The following is a 17,680-nucleotide window of genomic DNA, read 5'->3' as shown; positions in this document are numbered from 1 at the left end:
AATGGAGACAAAACTAATTTAGAGCATTGCTGTGATTTATTGTTAAACAGTCTCTTAAACAGTTTCGAAAAAACTATCATAATAATTAGGTGATTAGCATCTTTACTTTTTTTTTTATCTGTAATTTAATCCAAGGATATTGATTTCAGACTATTTGTCTAATGGAACTTGGTAATCTTAAACATAGCAATTATTATAATTTTAATTAGACTATTTGTGTGATTTGAGTCAAAGAAATGCAGTTGTAGATCTTGATAAGTTGATGAGTGTTAAGTAGCTTTGGAGGAACTTGTTAAGGCTTTAATTTAGCAATTACCCCCTGCCTTGTCGCCATGCTCTTAGATTAACAGTTTTGTTGTTGTTTTTTTTTCTCTTTAAATAGCCCTGCTCATGGCTATTAAATACGGTGTTGCTTGGTTTGTTAACTTTACTACTTCTGTCATTGACAGGGCAGACATTTTCGCTAAGGCAACTCGGGATTTGTGAGCCACCGGCTCGCAGAGGCTTGGCTCTCTGCCCCGAGACTGGCCTCTCCCACCCACTCAGCAGCTATTCCAGAGGACCCGTCGTTACCGAAAACCATGAACCTGTATCACCAGAACGTACCATTACTCTTTGGGGGACAGGGGCAAAATCGGGGCAGAATTCATGCCTTTCCAGCCGCTCTAACTCGGCGCTCACACTCACTGACACCGAAATGGACAATAAATCGGACAATGAGATGGGTGAGTGAGGCACACGTTTCATTATTTTACCTTAAAATGCTTATTTGTTTGTAGCCCTTACCCTCATTGCTTTTCAAAGGGGGAGAAATCACTCTGTATAAAGAGCAGCAGTAGGTTGGATTATGGTGGGTGCTGGAGACAAGGCTCTGATTGGTGGAACAATGTGAAAACGCGATTGGTGGGACTGGTATCTTGAGAGGCATTTGCAGCTGTCTTTGTTTGGATCAAAGGCGTGATTCCTTGCCGCATGCGGAAAGGAATCGGGCCTTCAGATTGAGTAGTTGCTAGTCACCTGGTCCTGCTCCACAGGAAGCAAAGGAGTTTGATAAAGTTTCCCCATGGGCTAGCGTTAAATCAAAGATAGCTTTGTGTGCCTCAGTCTGAGATTTTGCTTAGAAATTCTGCAGTGGTTGACTGGGCATGCATAATGGCTGATTAAATGGGCACAATGGTTTGAAGTGCAAATTTGATCATGCTGGAAACCTGAGATGGAGGATTGAGGTTCTGTGTTTGAAGAGGGCAAATCTTTGTTGCGTCAAATGGAGGCAATACATGTAAGATGGCTATATTGCTGTGTTGTTGTTAAACTCATTTATGTCGATCCACTCTTTTCACATTTTACTGTTGTTATGCTTGTTTTTTATTATTGCTCACTGAAAGGTTAGTTTGCACTTCGGAACATCATTTTGATCAAATCTGTTGCAAAATGACATCCAGTGCTTTTTTCACCAGTTTTTCTTCTTCTGTCATCCATCATTTTCTTTTATTGAAATGCATTGCGTCTCTTCTGTCTACGCTCAAAGTCAGCCTGTCATTAACTTTATCATCTCAGCAGCATATGTTTTGGTGTAGAGCTTCAAAATTTTCCTTCTGAAGCTGATGACTGAAAGTGCTCATGACATTGCACATCATTCATCACCATTAAAGTGTGAGCCATCGCCATTATAACACATGCAATGTAAAACTCTAATTATTTTAAGAAACCAGTGGTCTCAAAGAGTGGCAGGCAGTTTAAATAATTAGAGTTGATTACACTTTACTGGCAAGAACATTAAAGAGAGGGTAGAAAGGAAAATGTCTTGTGTTCATGTGCTATCAATTTTTATCTAAAAACATTGGCTACAGTCTGACATTTGAGACAAGTCATTTTCTTAATGGCAGTATTCATCATAGAAAGCTTGTCTCCGGGGGAGGGGGCTGAATAAGTATTTTACCTTTTCAAAATACCATCAGAATTCAAGTCCGTGTGTTTGTTCCTGAATCTGGCCTTTACTTTGGCCCAATACGCTGCATGCATTTATGAGTCACTAAAAGCTCCGCTCTAACCACAGAGGTGCCTGTAAACATGGCCTTCACCTCCTTAGTGCTCGATTCCAGTCATATTTGATGGTGAATACGCCAAGAGTGAAACTATATCAACAGTCATTTCTTCAATATGCTCTCTGTCTAGCTTTGATTGCACCTGGCCTCCACCATTTTAACTGTGCGAACACACACACACACACACACTTATACAAACGCCGCGGTACGCCCCTTTGGCATACCTCCTCTGGAGTTTCTTTTGGAAACTCCTCAAGAAGCTGCTGCTGATTGGCTCTAGCACAACACCCCACTGAGACTTAAACTCACTATTGTCTCAATTAGTTTCGCAGGGAAAATAAACACTTTATCTCTTTATCTGCTTTGCCATACATTTTTTCAAAAAATGTTACAAAACTCAAAATCACCTAAGAACATAATTTAATGGTATTATTGAAAAATCTACCCCCTGTTTGTTCAAATAAGCTACACACACATGCACACACACATGCACACACACACACACACACACACACACACACACACACACACACTCACTATCATTATCTAGGGTTTGAACCAGAGCAAAGGAAAACCTGGCCAGTGTTCCATCTCTGTAGATCTTGGTCCTTTTTTCGTCAGGAGCATTGCACTTTTGACTTTCACTATTTAATGAAGCAGCTAAGAGAAATGACCCATCCAAAGGTTTCCATCAACTGAATATGCATGCTGAAGCTCCGACAAGGGGCCGTTCAGCCCCACTTATTCATAAATGAACTCAATATTTCATTCTAATTCGCTCTGTTCTATAGAGTGTTCGACACAGACAAGTACCGAGCCCTCAGCACATTCACAGAGAGCGTCATCTGCAAATGTTAACCTCTACGAGAAAGAGCTCCACCTTTCAAAGATGGACCAAAAGTGGTCATAAGTGGACAGTGTACAGCTTTCGATGGTCAACTGGAGACCACAGACTGAATAAGAGCAGTTGTTTTGTGAAGTGATGCATTTGCATTTTTGCAAATAAAAATGACCTTTGCTGAACTTTATTTTTCAAAAGAGACGACTGAGACTGTGAATCATCTGAGTTCAAGTCTGTTGACATTATGCTCATGATTATCCATTTTTATAATCATCTCCTTTTAATAATATCAACGTACAGCTTTTATTACATTTTCTTGTCTAATTCTTTCATGCGAAGCCCCTAATTGTATTATAACTGTTCATTGGTGGAATTTTATTGAAAAGAAAGAGGGGGAAAGAGGGGAAAACTGTTAAATAGCTTGCATTGATTTTACACTTAAGATAATCCAGAGCAACTGATAGAATCCCTGGAAAACAAAACTGATTGATTAAAGTGTTTGTCTTATTGGTCTTGTAGCTGTATGAATAGCCATGTGATAATGAGCCATCCTTACATTTCCTAATGGATTGCACCATTGTTTTGTCCTCTATATGAATGGTATGCGCCATATCATGCTTTTTACACATAACATGGCATTGGAAAAAATGTAATTAAAATAAAAGCAACAATAATCAATAACACTTTGGCTTTTTAAATATTTGCAAGCCTACAGTGATACTCTCTAAATATATGCTCCCTCTCATCATGCAGAAATTATTTACTATCATCCCCTATATGTGACAGTGATAAGTTTGCTATGGATAAATACACATCATATATTTGCACACACATATAAACACGCAGACACACACTTACTTAGTTGCTCACTTACTGTCTCATGTAACATTAGTGCTGTGACATCTACCAGCCATGAAGAGTTAGGAATCCATGTCTGTGGGGAGTGTACCGGCGCTCCGAGTGGCAAATGGATATTAAAAGAAATGTTTGAAAGAATTCTGATTTTATTTATTTATCTATTTATTTTTAGTTTCTACAAATAGGAGATTACAGTCAAATTTTCTACAGCAACAATGCTGCATGGAAATAAAAAATAATTTCTCTTGAATAATGTCAAATGCATTCAGAGACAGAACAATTATTGGAATAAAGTGAGAAGAGTTGCGTTAAATTTTTATATAATTTAACTCAGATTAATAGTCAGGTATAATGACGCTGTATTTTCTAAGCTTCTTTTTCAAACACTAAATGCACATGAAAAAATATCAGAAAGATTGTTTTATTTGGTGTCGTCTTTATATGCTAAGGTGCCACCTTTCCTGGAATGTATTCATTTATAGGATATAGAAACTCTGTTTGCATGGCCCAGAATGTGGGTCACTTCATATCCTGGGGTTTTTCAATCCCACTCAAGCACTTTTCACTGAAGTGGGAGGAATTTGTTTAAATAACTTTAAGAAATGAAAATAGATATTTGGACTAACTATGCATTTTTTTCTGTTAATGTCAGGTTTTCTTTACAGAATTTTAAAAAAAATGAATGTAATTTTATAAGCCATTAAGCTTTGAGATTAATTAAATTTCACACCTCAAAAATGACCAAGCAGCCATTTTTGCTCCACTGCTTTCCTGCCAGTTTTAGTAACACACATTTAGAACAACACATATTATTAAAAAATATACAGAAAATATTCCCATTTCAATAAATGAACAAATTTGTAAACAAAGCTGAAGTTTTCTTCAAAGCTGACTAGACACTGTTCTTATTGGGGCACTTGCTACTACTTTACGGTAATGCATTTTTTATGTTTAATATGAAATTGTAATAGTATAGTTTAACTGCTGCTGTGATGTAAATAGTTAAATTTATTTAGGACCATTACATCAATATACAGCTACTGAGTAAAAAATGAAAACAACCATGGAGAGTGTTTTTTTTTCACCTTAATGTTGAAGTGCAGGCTTCAAAATCAATATTGTACCCCTCATAAAACATGAATGACTGCCTGAAACAGAAACGGCATGGCCCAGTTGAGTTGTATTCCTAATAGGGTGTGAAAAAGCTCGCACTTACTTGTTAGGTACTGCAGCTACAGAACTGCAGTACCTCATGACAGCTCTCCTGGCTGTATAAACTCTTACACATAGGGTTTATTGTTAAGTAGGAGGGGCTTAATGCCTGCTGACCCCTGCTTAGGAAAAAGCAACTTCCACTGTGATGCCTGTCACTGCTGGTTAAAGGAGCATCTTTTGCTCTGACCTCAACCTTCTGTCCAGAGTAGTTTTCATGGAAAAGTGTTTTGCTTTGATGCTTTCATGGAGGATGGACACTGTGAATGTTCCATTCCCTTGTATGTCTTTTCAGACATCTGTTATCAAGGACTGTTTACTAGTGGATGTAGCAGAAAAGAATTTCAATTTGTCCAAGTCACAGGTCCACATTGCAGTCATACACATTTTACAGTTGAATGTAGCTCACAAATTTATTGTGTGAACAGTGCCAGCAAAAGGTTAATTAAATCAGTAGAGGAGTCACTGCAAAGTGTGCTGTAGCACAGCAAGCACCAAAGGCTTTTTAGGTGGGAGTATGAAAGCGTATCAGACATCCTCTAACATGCTTCCCTGTGTGCATGTATTCATGTTCTCTCACTCTGCGCCTCTTCCTCTCCTGTCTCGTGCACGCGCGTGCACGCACGCACACTCGAATATCTCACTTTGTTTCTCACACTTTATCTCTAAGATTAGAAAAATCAAGCAAGAGTGCAGACATTTGCACACACACGCACACAAACCTGCATGCACGCAGGGCGTCACGCTGACGAAGGTGACATGCCATCTGTCAAACTCCTGTCTCAGATATGCGCCTTGTATTGTGACAGCAGAATCAGCCTATTGATCGTAGCATGAAGAAAACCTCCCTCACCACTTTCATAATTCAGTGTGGCACAAGCCAAATACAAAAAGAATAAATAACATCAGAGTTTGTTTTGGGTTTCTTTCTCTCATTTTGGGGGGGGCGAGTGGTGGGGAGTGGGCGGGTCAAAAGGCCTGGCCATCTGTGATAGTTTTGAAAAACACTCCAAAGCTGGCAGAGAAAACAGTTTCATCACTTGTTAATGGGGCTAGGAAGGTGTCTGAGCTTTATCTCGTGCCTCGTCAAAGGAGGAGACATGCTTTGATTGCCATCATTTATTGTCATCACTTCCGTGCTCGCCGGCACTGTCACCAGTTAAGTGCTCACATTGTTAGTGCTTGGGGTGACAGGGGAAGTGGGATTCAGTGATGACACGCCAAGGTGTCATAGCAGGGGTTGTGCTCATCAGTCATGTGAAAAGATTCTAGATTCTATTTTTGAGAAGATTGGAAAGTCTAGGAGAGGTCACCGCTGCGGCGCAGAGGTCATCGCCATTTGAACCTTTGTCCGAGCGAACGACAAACTGACTGCAAATAATTTCAATTTAGTCTTCAACACCACGGCTCAATCTCGAGCTCCGCACTAAGTCCTAATCACTAAACCCTCAAAGACTTCATTTACGTCACAGTTTTATGACTTAAAGCCTCTCCGCCAACATGTTTGACGGTTGCTGCTGTAAGACTTCTTTTTTTTTTTATGTCTGTTGGTTGCTCCTTGTTTGTGACATTACAGTGTATATACATTTAAAAAAATCATAAAACCCATAAACCTTTTGCTATATCTATTGCCTGCAATCGTGCATTAAATAACCACAACAAGAAGTCACCAGCTGCTGTCACAGATAAACCTTCCAGCACATTTCAACCTATCACGGCTATTACAATACCTAAGAGTCCGTGATAGGTAAACATCACTGATATCTCGGTGGGGTTCAAATATAGACTTTAAAAAAGGGCACATAATGCTGTCAAACAGTGGGCACAAGAGCCTTTATGCATGTGAAGATTTGGCAGTGGAACATCCACAAGCTCTCCTTCACGTAGTGGAAGCGTCTGTGAGTCCGTCCATGAGTGTGGAGACTGGAATCGGTCCCATGCCTCAACACCACGATACGCCGTGTGTGAGACTGTCCTTTTGTCGTGTCAGTGTAGTTTTGTGTGAAGACACTTTCTGGTGAACACATTAATACAACAGCAACACATGGTGAAAAAAAACTTGTATTCACACCCCAACATCCCCCCACAGAGAAGATGATCTGATTAGACTTTGGAGTGCCTTGTTGTATAAATTTGCATATTAATAAGGAAAAGCAGATTTTCTTGAAACCACTCTCTCCCTATAATACTTCAAAGATATTTTCCACCAACATCATCGATACGAAGACGAATGTATTATTTATATTACTTAAAAATAACCATTCCTAAAAATGTGAACAATGGTTTGGCAAAAGGGATTTTTTATTTTCTTTAGTTACTTTGGTTACTGTGTGATGTCAATGTGACAAAATGTACAAAAAGTCTCTCTTCAAAGTCCAGAATTATGATTTAATAGTTAATTTATGTAACAAAATCAAAAAAGTGTGATTTTTTTTTTCAAATATTTTATCCAAATAACAGTCAGATACAGATTTATTTATTTTTTTCACAGACTTGAAAAACAAGCTCAAATGCTGGACGTAACTATGCCAACTCCGACTGTGGATTTTTTTGGGAGCAACTGTACACTTTGCTTTTATTCTCATTGTTGATGTCAGAGTTAGCCACTATTTCACCACTAAGACATTTTAGATTTTCGAGTGGAGCTCTTATCTGCAAAATTGTTAGGCAGACAGTATTTGGCTTGATCTTTGATCACACTATAGCATTACATGGCCTGTGAAGATGTGTTTGCAACTTAAAAAGCTATTTACTTGGTCCAACATCTATTTTCTGTCACACAGTCTCCGAATAACAGCACTTGCTTCTTTGACTTCCGTCTCCTCAATTTAGCCGAGCGTCACAGACGACACTGTTTTAACCCATGCTTGCCTCGATCTAATTACTTGCATGTGTTAGACTACAGGACATATTATTAAGATTAGGAATTACTCCGCAGTTGTCAATTACAAGGACCACTATTTACTGTCCTCGAGAGAAAACGGCTCATTTCATTTCATCACACAACCTAATTGAGTGATTGCATTACAGTGTAATACGGAAATAGCCAGGAAACCAATTTAGACTCTGTGAATATCACTGTAAGAAACTGGGATTAGTGCGTTGATCCATTTGTCTTGTTTTGTAGCTTCATGTATGTTTGGTATGTCTCCTGCAATTGGAGACCATCAATGTGTTTTTGTGTGAATCCATCGATCTATCTTTGCTCTCCTAAGAAGTGAAGAAAATAGACCTATAGGTAAACACTTGCTACTGATTGTTTGTAAAGTATGTAATCAAGAAGAATGTTATTTTCCAATTTGTTGCTGGCAAATTAAAGCCACCACAATGTAAAGACGTACAAAAGAAAGAAAAATAACTTCAAAAGCAAACCTTGAGGACAGTCAGGTCTCTGGGTTTATTTTTTTTCTTCATATGGGCTAAAATGGATTTTCTTCCTTCTCCTGGATCAACACAGGGTGTTCAAAAGTTGTCCCTTGGCTAGATCAACCTGCCAATTTATTTGGTCTCATGTCTTCCTTATTTTATGATCTCCTTTTTCTCCCCTATCTTGGGACACAGGAATATTTGTTATATTTATTGTCATGGTGCAGTGGTTTTATGTCCTTTATCATCCAATACTGAGGCGCACAATCAAAAAGTTGAAAGTCTTATTATTCTCCTGTTGTAGTTGTTTTACTGGAATATAAAAATGCCTCTGCTTTGCAGGTGTCACGCTGAATATATATATATATTTCTAATTGCTTAGAACATATCCTCCAAGCACATAACCTGCTGTTATGGAGCATTTCTTTAGGCTAAAGGCTGCAGTGGTGTTAATAATCTCAGGAGTGTAGCAAAATTAAAAGGGAAACCACGCTTATCTAGTCCAATTAAGTGACCAAGTAACAAAAAAATGCAGAAATGTTTTGTGCTAATTGTGTTGGGCGGCACTAATTTTATTTTTGACACATGCAATTAAAAGCACATTTTTACTCCAAATTATACCGCTGGATCTTTTCATTGGTTGTGGAAATGTGTTTGAGTCTATTATACACATGAATAAATGTTTCATTAAAAGACTTTGACTTCAGTCAGGATTTCAGGGAGTTTTCATCATGTGAGTGTTTCATCTAGCTCAAACAATGCGCAAATCAAAGGGTTTCAATCCCAATTTACCTTTACTATATCAAACAGTCTGTAATATTTGCCTGAGTTAATAATCTAAATTTTTTGATGGAAACTTGTACACAGACCATAGCCTGCTGTGCGCTGTTTCTTGTGCACAGAAGAATTTTAAATATATAAATATAGAGGGTTTCCAGGCAGGGGGCGAATGTTACAAACCTTATTCTTTGTGGTCTTTTGTGTTATTAAAACTGCTTTGCACACTGTCCTCTTGTGGTCCAACCACATTTTTAAAAAAAGAAATGAGCTGATAAAAATGTTGATATGCTTGTCTGAGTTGCCTTAAATTATTGCTGTGCGCTCACAAATATTTTATGCCCTGGGTTTTGCCACTTAGGCTATATACTAGCCCTGCGCACCCTCAGAGAAACACCTGTAGTAGTACTCGGTGCTGAGACGAAGAAAATAATAAATAAAACCGAGACAAAACTTTTATATTATAGAACTTTTTAGTACTTTTTAGTTTATTATACGCTTCCTTAATTTTTATGGGGCCCAATTTGCAAAAATATGCCTCTGAATTTTGTTTTTTCCTTATTATTTATTTACAGTTAAATGTACAAATCTTGTAAAATGATTCCAGAAAAAATACCAGTAGCAGTATGAAATGTTCACATTTTACAATCTGAATCTAAAACCTTTTCTTGACGGTTTGCTCACATCAGTTACTGTATAACATTTTCCCAATTGAAGCAGTGTATTGATTAGGTTTTTTATGCTGTCTTAAAGACATTAAAGACACTGTGTACATCTGTGGTGCAGATAAAATGACAATTAAAAGTGGCATAAAAACGGCTATAAAATCTGGTCTAGACCCCTTATTGCTGACAAGGGACATTTGTGGCTAAAGCATAATGAGACGCGTTTGATAGTTATTATTTAATCTTGATGATTTATATAAGCGGATATGCAGCACATACAGAATTAGAAACACAAGTGCAGAATATATAGAAAGTAAAGTACTAATGAAATGTCCTGATGGCTAATCTGGGAGATGAGGGCAGAAGGCAGGGTCACCTATCTCTCCACGTTCACAGCTCTCTCCACACATCATTCCCTTTTCTGTCACTTGTTATGAGAACTGAGCCATTAGAGAATCGGCCTAAAATAATCTCAGTCGTTGATATTTGCATAAAACGTTGGCAGTTGTGCTTACTGGAGTAACAGCATCAATCACCTTGTAAGCTGTTCAGGTGGTAGGATTTTTAATATATAAGCCTGATGTCACTTCCCTAACATTTCCAAGTGTGTTATCCCTGCCCAAAATAGTTCTGATGACAGCATTAACGAGACCAGCATTCTCTCAGTAGTGCATTTTTTTCAGGGCATGTTTGCTTTTTGCGGGAAAAAGGACTCTCTGCTAAAGGACATTCTAATGGATATGTAGGACTTAAAGGGCTGATTGGAAAGAAGGTGATGGCACACTCAAACCGAGAGCAACACACACATGCACGCTATAACACATTCACACACTTGCTTTCCTTAAGGTAGAAAGGTCAGTATCCAGAGGAGGAAATGGTGAGCCATTGTTATGATTGATCACACGGCAAGGTCCAAAGAGGACACAGTGTCACTTTCATTGTCAAACTCATTATACCACAGAGGAAGATTCCCCACCCCGGCTCTCAGAAATCCTTCCACTCCACGCAGAGATGAGGATAGGTATGTCGGCTTGGAGAGCTGAGTGAAATGTGCTGAACAGACAATAGTTTCACACCATACTATAGTGGGAAAAAGTATAATTTTGCAACTGGAAGAAAAGGAGAGAAAAATAGGAAATATTCAAATGAGTAGTGCGATAGTTCTCACTTGGAATATTAGCAATAGTAACAGTCAACTTACACTATAAACAATAAGGAGGACTGCCAAATCAATTAAAACATAACAAAATTGAAGTCGCGCAGCCAAAGGCAGCTTGCAGAGGTTTGGAAGGATATTCTGGTCCTGATTAAAAATGAATGGTATCAGAATACATAAAGCTTTCTGGCCAAGCGCCCAGAGCAAAGCATCCTGAAACTGTGGTCACTTCAGAGGCAGGGAAAAGGCATTAGGTATCCGAGCTATGAAGGATACTAAAGTAACAGACTGTTCTCGGTTCAATTCATCTAATCACCAATGCAAACCTAAGCACTTTGCAGATATAGATTTGAGGCCAACGATTGATACTGTATACCATGTAAACTGATTCATGCTCAAAGAAAGAAAACATATTCTCATGTAAAAGGCTCTCTTCTTCATATCTTGCCTTGAACATCCAAGCTGGGCCTTTTATCTAGGTTAAACACAACCCAACACCAACAAACAGAACATGAAACAGAATCCTTAATTTAGCCGACGAAATCTCATTTCCCCTCAAAATGAACTTCACAATGTACCAATCCTGGCCCTGAACTAGGTGTGATTGATATTTGTATAATTAAATTAGTCGTGATTCAATATAAAGCTAGCTTTTTTGTGTGTTGATCTTGTTTTACATTAGCCATTTGAATTTGAGAACACATTATTGAATTAGGGCAGACTTTTAGGTGAAATACAACTCCATCATGGCATTATTTACATTGTTTCAAGGACTTTTCTTTAGATATTGGAGTTGTTGTTGGTTTTGTTATCACCACAAAAGAGATACGGCAAGGTAGAAAGAGACTGATAATACAGAGAAATGATCAAATGCTAGTCTTTCATCTTAAGCACATAATCCAGGTTCATAAAAAGCCAATGAGCTGTTGAGTCCCAACTTCTAGACGCTCATTGTTTTGGATTGTTTTGCGTCTGTGCTATTGATCCTGCTGAAGGCTTCCAAAAGAGGTGAGGCGCGTCTCTGCCAAGAGTAGAGGTCACTCAGATAAATTGGCCAGGTTGGCTTTTAGCAGCTTCAGGGTCAAAGCCCATTCATCTTATTAGACCGATGTATCCTTTTAGAGGCTTCAGCAGAAGGATTAGACAATAGAACAGCACCAGGGCATTAGATGACAGACCATTTGGCAAATAGGTTAGAGCATTTTCCACCTATTGTCTTTTTCTATATTACCTGAAGGAGCTGTCTGGAGAGTTTTTCATGGCAGCTCTAAAGGAAAATCATTGCAGATAGGAACAGTCTGGGTGATTGTTTAAAGAGTGATTTTTACAAAGGAAATATGTCAAAATATATTGCAACATGCTCAGTCCTGATTGTTGCCAAAGCTGATATACTGCTGTGTATTCAGTCATTCAGGTCTCGTTTAACTTTTTTATTTATTTAATATGCTTACATTTAAGTAAATTAACCCATGCTAGACTTTTTGTGTTTGTTTTTATACATTACTACATTTTTCCTATTTTTTAAACTACAGATGTGAGCCTTAGATATAACAAATACATAAAAAATATAAAAATTCTGGAAACTAAATCCTAAATTAACACAGTTAGTCACATAAAACGGTGCACATCAGTGAAAGCATAACATAAAGCCTACCATCACCTCCAATCAAAATTAAGCAACCCTAATCTACACCCAAAGGCACTGATATTATCAGAAGTAACTTTATTAAATTAACAAATTTTGATCCATGTCAGAACATTTTGTCAGACGCTATCCCACCATAGAGGCGACAACTGGATTTTCTTTTGCCACAAAATGTACTACCCACTAGTACATTTTCACTGGTACATTTTCAACAATAAACCGAGTTTATATCCAGAGCAGGCTTGACCGTGCTAAGGGTGGGTGACCTGGCCAAAAGAATGTCAGAATCTTTTTAGATCAAATCACTGTGACTCATGGCTAAAACCTCACTTAAAAACTATGTTTCAGAACATCCTGTTTTCATTGCAAGTCCATAATTACAAATGTCACCAGAATAATAGTTATGACATTTGATACTAAAATTCGATGCGATTGTTCTTTGATTTTTTTGTTTTGTTTTGTTTTGTTTTTTTGTTAGTATCATAACCAGTACTGTGCCTACCAGTATTCTCCTCTATCCTTACATGCTGAAAAGAAGGGTGCCCTAAAGCATACCAAATGGAAAGTACATAGAAAATGCTGACTAGTGCAGTTATTGTCTAAGTGTGTGTCACTTTATTGATAAGAATGACAGTAGGAGTCGGGTATGGGAGTATACCCCCTCACCCCCAGCCAGTTGCAGAAGATGGCCGTCCCTCCCTGAGCCTGGTTCTGAAAGGAAGTTTTTTCTTCCCACTGTCACCAAAGCGCTTGCTCAGATGAGGTCATCTGATTGTTGTTGTTTTCTCAGTTTTCCTGCGTTATTGTAGGGTCTTTACCTTACACTATAAAGCACCTTGAGGCAACTGTTATTGTGATTTGGAGCTATATATAAAGTACACTGAATTGAATTGATAAGTAATCTGCAAAGGCAATGTGCCAATGATGTCCTCGTGCTTTCAGACCAAGGGAGGAAATACTTTCAATTTAGCAAAAACCCTAAAAGATTGGTGCTGTGATCTGTTCAAAAAGTTTAAGATGAGTGAATTTAACTTCATACTAACTGTGAAGTTAGTTAGTTATGCTATATATATACTATTATATATGCTGTTTATGTATACTGACCCAAACACAATGCAACTAAAACTATAGGAATCATCTAGAAATATTGTTTAAATAGAGCTGTTATGTATATCCATCCATCCATCCATTCTCTTCCACTTATCCAATTTAGGGTTACAGGGGGGTGGAGCCTATCCCAGATGTCTTAGGGCGAGAACCAGCGTACACCCTGTACATGTCGCCAGTCTCTCGCAGGACTAAATCATTGAGACAGACAACCATTCGCACTCACATTCACACCTATGGACAATTTAGAATCATCAGTTAACCAAAACCCTCTAATTGCATGTCTTTGGATCGTGGGAGGAGGCTAGAGAGAACCCATGCTAACACGGGGAGAACATGCAAACTCCACAGAGACCCTGGCCTGATGGTGGGATTGGACTCAGGACCTTCTAGGTCTGAGGACAGTGCTTTGACTGCATCTGTCAATAGCGGCCCTAGCATGCAATGGCATGAGCCATTGTCTGAAACACTGAGCTTGGAGGTTCTCCATGGGCTGAGAGCCTCATTGGAAAAACAGTTGAATGACATCAGGACAAACATTTTGAAAACATTTACCTAAACACTATATAGCACCTTTTAATGATATAATCGATATGATTTCTCTGAAAAAGCGATTGCATGCCAAATTGAGATTACCCATGATCTAAAATTGTCACATCGCCCACACTTTTGGTAGACGGGCCAAATTGGCAAACTTGAGTTTACTGTTTACAATTCATTTACATGATTTTTGTGTTCAGTTTGCAGTAATTGCCATTCGGAGCTGCCAACATGCAAAGTTGATACTGCCACTTGTTTTTTATCAACTTTTTTTTCAACTCATAGAAGAAAGCACCTTGAAATATTGAAGAAACACTTCAGCCGAAAAATGCTTAGTCAAGTGGAATAGCATCTTAACATAGATGAAACATCCTTTCACATTAGTGTGTTGTTTCAGCTTAATTTTAAACTGCACAGTACAAACAGTGACTAAATGCAGGATGACATAAGTTGTCAAAATAAACAGTGACACCGTATTAGTTTGTTTATGCGAAAATGCTCAGTCTTTCAATCATTACTGCAGCGTAGCCTTTATGTCTGGTACATTTAATACATTGGCGAAGAAACCGAAGCGTGGTGTCAAAATGACACACACAGTATTCCAGTAATTGGCTGTCCACCCTCCTCTTCTCCTCCGTATTGTTGAGAAAAAATGTGTTGGTTCTAATTCAAACTCGGCTTCTGACGCGCTTCCCTTCCACTTACCAAAATCACTAAATTACACTGACATTTTTCTCTCTAATGTTACGCTGAAATCCCTTGTTCTTGTAGTCTTTTTGTAAAGATGTAGCAGTAATGGGTAATTTCAAATGAATCATAAAATGGTGATTATTAAAGTAATTTTTGGCACAGGATTGGCAAAACCGTTCTATCATTTAACTAGTTTTGTATGATGAAAGAGATTTGTAGACATCCCTAATCACAGCACGCTGCCGCCTCCACAATTCATACAATGTCTTCAGTCATAAAGGTTGTAATAGTCCAAACCACCAGTTTACTGCCCATCTCTTACTCTTTTCTGTGGAGCAGTTGTTGTTTTTTTGTTTTTTCTTGTACTTCTTAGACTGCCTTTCACAATAGTGACTTGTTTTCAAATCACTCGAAAATGCACTGAGGGACAGTCAGGCTTCAAGAGGAGTTTCTTGGAGTTTGCTCTTGAAAGAAGTATGAGGATGACATTTGGGACTTCATTAAAACAGCTTGAGAGCGAATTTTTCTTCCACCCTCTGCTGCATGACACAATATATTTACCATGGCAAAAGAATATTACTCACAAATAATCCAGTGCCACAGTGTGCCTCATGCAGAAGCCATTTTGCATCTTAGATAAAGTGGTGGCTGTGTGACTGATGACTCGCTGTGTAACATTAAATCATCATGTCATTCTGTCTGGGTCTATCACATTTCCACAGAACGCAACAGTTTTTTATCATTTATGTCCTAAGTAATGTTATGTGGTTAGATTACACGGAAAATGCTTTGATAATTGCTTTGAGGAATTTGATAAGGGCTTCTGTGGTCAGGACTAGAGATAAAGAAAAAAATGTACATAGGAGTTCAAACAAATGATAACTCGTTTCCTCCTTTAATATTTCATACCACAGTTTATTTTGGGTGGTGACTCAGTTCCAAGGCTGTTACAGCATTCGCTGGAGATGAAGCGCTATCTCCATTGCGTGTGGTGCCTGCCTACAGTTCTTGAGGGTAGCTTTTCCACAGACCCTGTGCTTAATTTTGCCCATCCATGCAAGTCTCAGAGGTAGCTAAGTGCCAAATGAAAGTATAGTATTAGCTACAAAATTGAACATTATGCTAATATGTCCTGGGCGACAACTTCAGTTGTGCGGGTGAAGAGCCCTTAGATTATCTAGTAGCAGTACTTTTACTCTCCATTATACTTCATGAACAACATTCATTTCACCACTGGCTGCCTACCAGGGTGGGCTATATTCTTTCCATCATTTAGTTTGTAGATGTTAGTGTTATATGCACCAGGTGTGGGCTGACAACTACATGAATAATGTGTCTAGTAGAGGGGAAACTCAGTCAGGGGAAGCCCATTCCCTGGACTCTCCATTAATATCACAGTCCACTCTTTCAGGGGATACTGCTGACATTTTGCTCTCTGTGTAATAGAGACCTAACCTTTAAGCATTGTAAGGAAGAAGCCATTTTTCATAATCCACTGTTCATTTTAGAGAATTCCCCTACTACTGCCTTCTATGCATCTGTCCTCATTTTCCTCCCATTGTCTTATACTTTTTTTTTCCTGTTAGGGATATGCAGCAGTCATCATTTGTTTTCAGGCTACAATGTTTAAAATAAAACTCCCTCAACTGAATCTGCAGCACTGTTACACTTTCCCCAAAAATACAGTATCTGTTGAATTTTGTGTAATTCATGAGGCAGATTTTGCAGTGGGAGCCAGGCCATAGTTGATGACTTGGTTGGATGATCAGAGTGCACATTTTGTTGTGTCCAAGTCTGCCCTAATTCCTTAAATCCCAACTTAAGTGTTAAGCCACCATAAGAAAAACTGGCAGGTCCCTTGTGCCCTTCTTGAAGCTGAGTGGGCTGAAGGAAAGTCATTGTTTCAGCAGTCGGTAATGATGATTAGCCACAATCTGGAGGATCGACTGCACATCGGTCAAATGCGTCGACATCCTCAAAGGGAGAGATGGCCTGCTGTCCTAGCCTCGCATACTGAGCAGATTGATTGTGTTTCCTGCAGAGATTTAGGGGAAATCTTTGATGTGTGCATGGTAATAATGTGGACGGCCTCTGAATTAAAGGGCCGAAGCTTTTTTAACATATTCTGATAAAATCTTAATATAAAGGATAATTTAGCTTTTTGATACAATGCAAGAATAAAATACACAAACCGTGTGCCATTTCATCTCTGCTTACTAGAATATCTCAGTATCAAAATGCTCCTTTAAAAGTTCTTGACCCATTTTATAATATGACAAGTGTTAATTTGAATGAATATTTTCTGTCACCCAGTAGTTTACTGATAACACTGTCTGCATTGTGCCTTTTCAGTCTGCGTCCCTTGCTGTCTAACAATGCAAAAATAGCTGACAGCATTGTGTAAGCAGGCTCAGAAACAGTCGCAAACTTAAAGTAATAAAGAATTCATAAACAAAAAAGTTTGGGAGCTTGAATTCTCCACTCAATACTGGTGAGCTGCTAGTGTTTAACTTTGTCGGTGCATGTTTTTTTTTAACAGCGGCTGCATGTGATCATAATGTGGTAATTGGATACCTCATTTATTTCACTTAGGTCTAACTGGAGGTCTCCATGCTGAAATTAATTTTGCATGGTAACCTACCTTGACATGATTGATGATTCACACAAATGTTTCAGGTTTTGCTGTGTATATTAGGGCAAGTGCATTCCCCATTTCAATGCAAAAGATCTTTCGTTTTTGTAATGGTATAACACTGGGCATGATTTGTGTAATTAAAG

The 17,680-nt window shown here is 38.4% G+C and overlaps 1 protein-coding gene across 7 annotated transcripts in view; it reads left to right on the top strand.

The window, feature by feature from the left end:
- LOC146676871 (teneurin-3) overlaps window positions 1–17,680 on the top strand; it is a 146,000-nt gene that overhangs the window by 14,348 nt on the left and 113,972 nt on the right. For all 7 annotated transcript variants that reach the window (XM_085415828.1, XM_085415834.1, XM_085415819.1 and 4 more), the window contains one exon: window positions 450–725. In XM_085415828.1, the coding sequence (XP_085271954.1) occupies window positions 450–725 (276 nt within the window). The remainder of the gene's footprint in view (window positions 1–449; window positions 726–17,680) is intronic.

The sequence above is a fragment of the Rhamphochromis longiceps genome, linkage group LG2 (genome assembly GCF_057381845.1).
Source record: "Rhamphochromis longiceps isolate RC_006_pf linkage group LG2, R_longiceps_female_GT1.1, whole genome shotgun sequence".
Lineage (NCBI taxonomy): Eukaryota > Metazoa > Chordata > Actinopteri > Cichliformes > Cichlidae > Rhamphochromis > Rhamphochromis longiceps.
The sequence above is the reverse complement of the archived record's forward strand: the minus strand, read 5'-3'. Positions and strand labels throughout refer to the sequence as shown.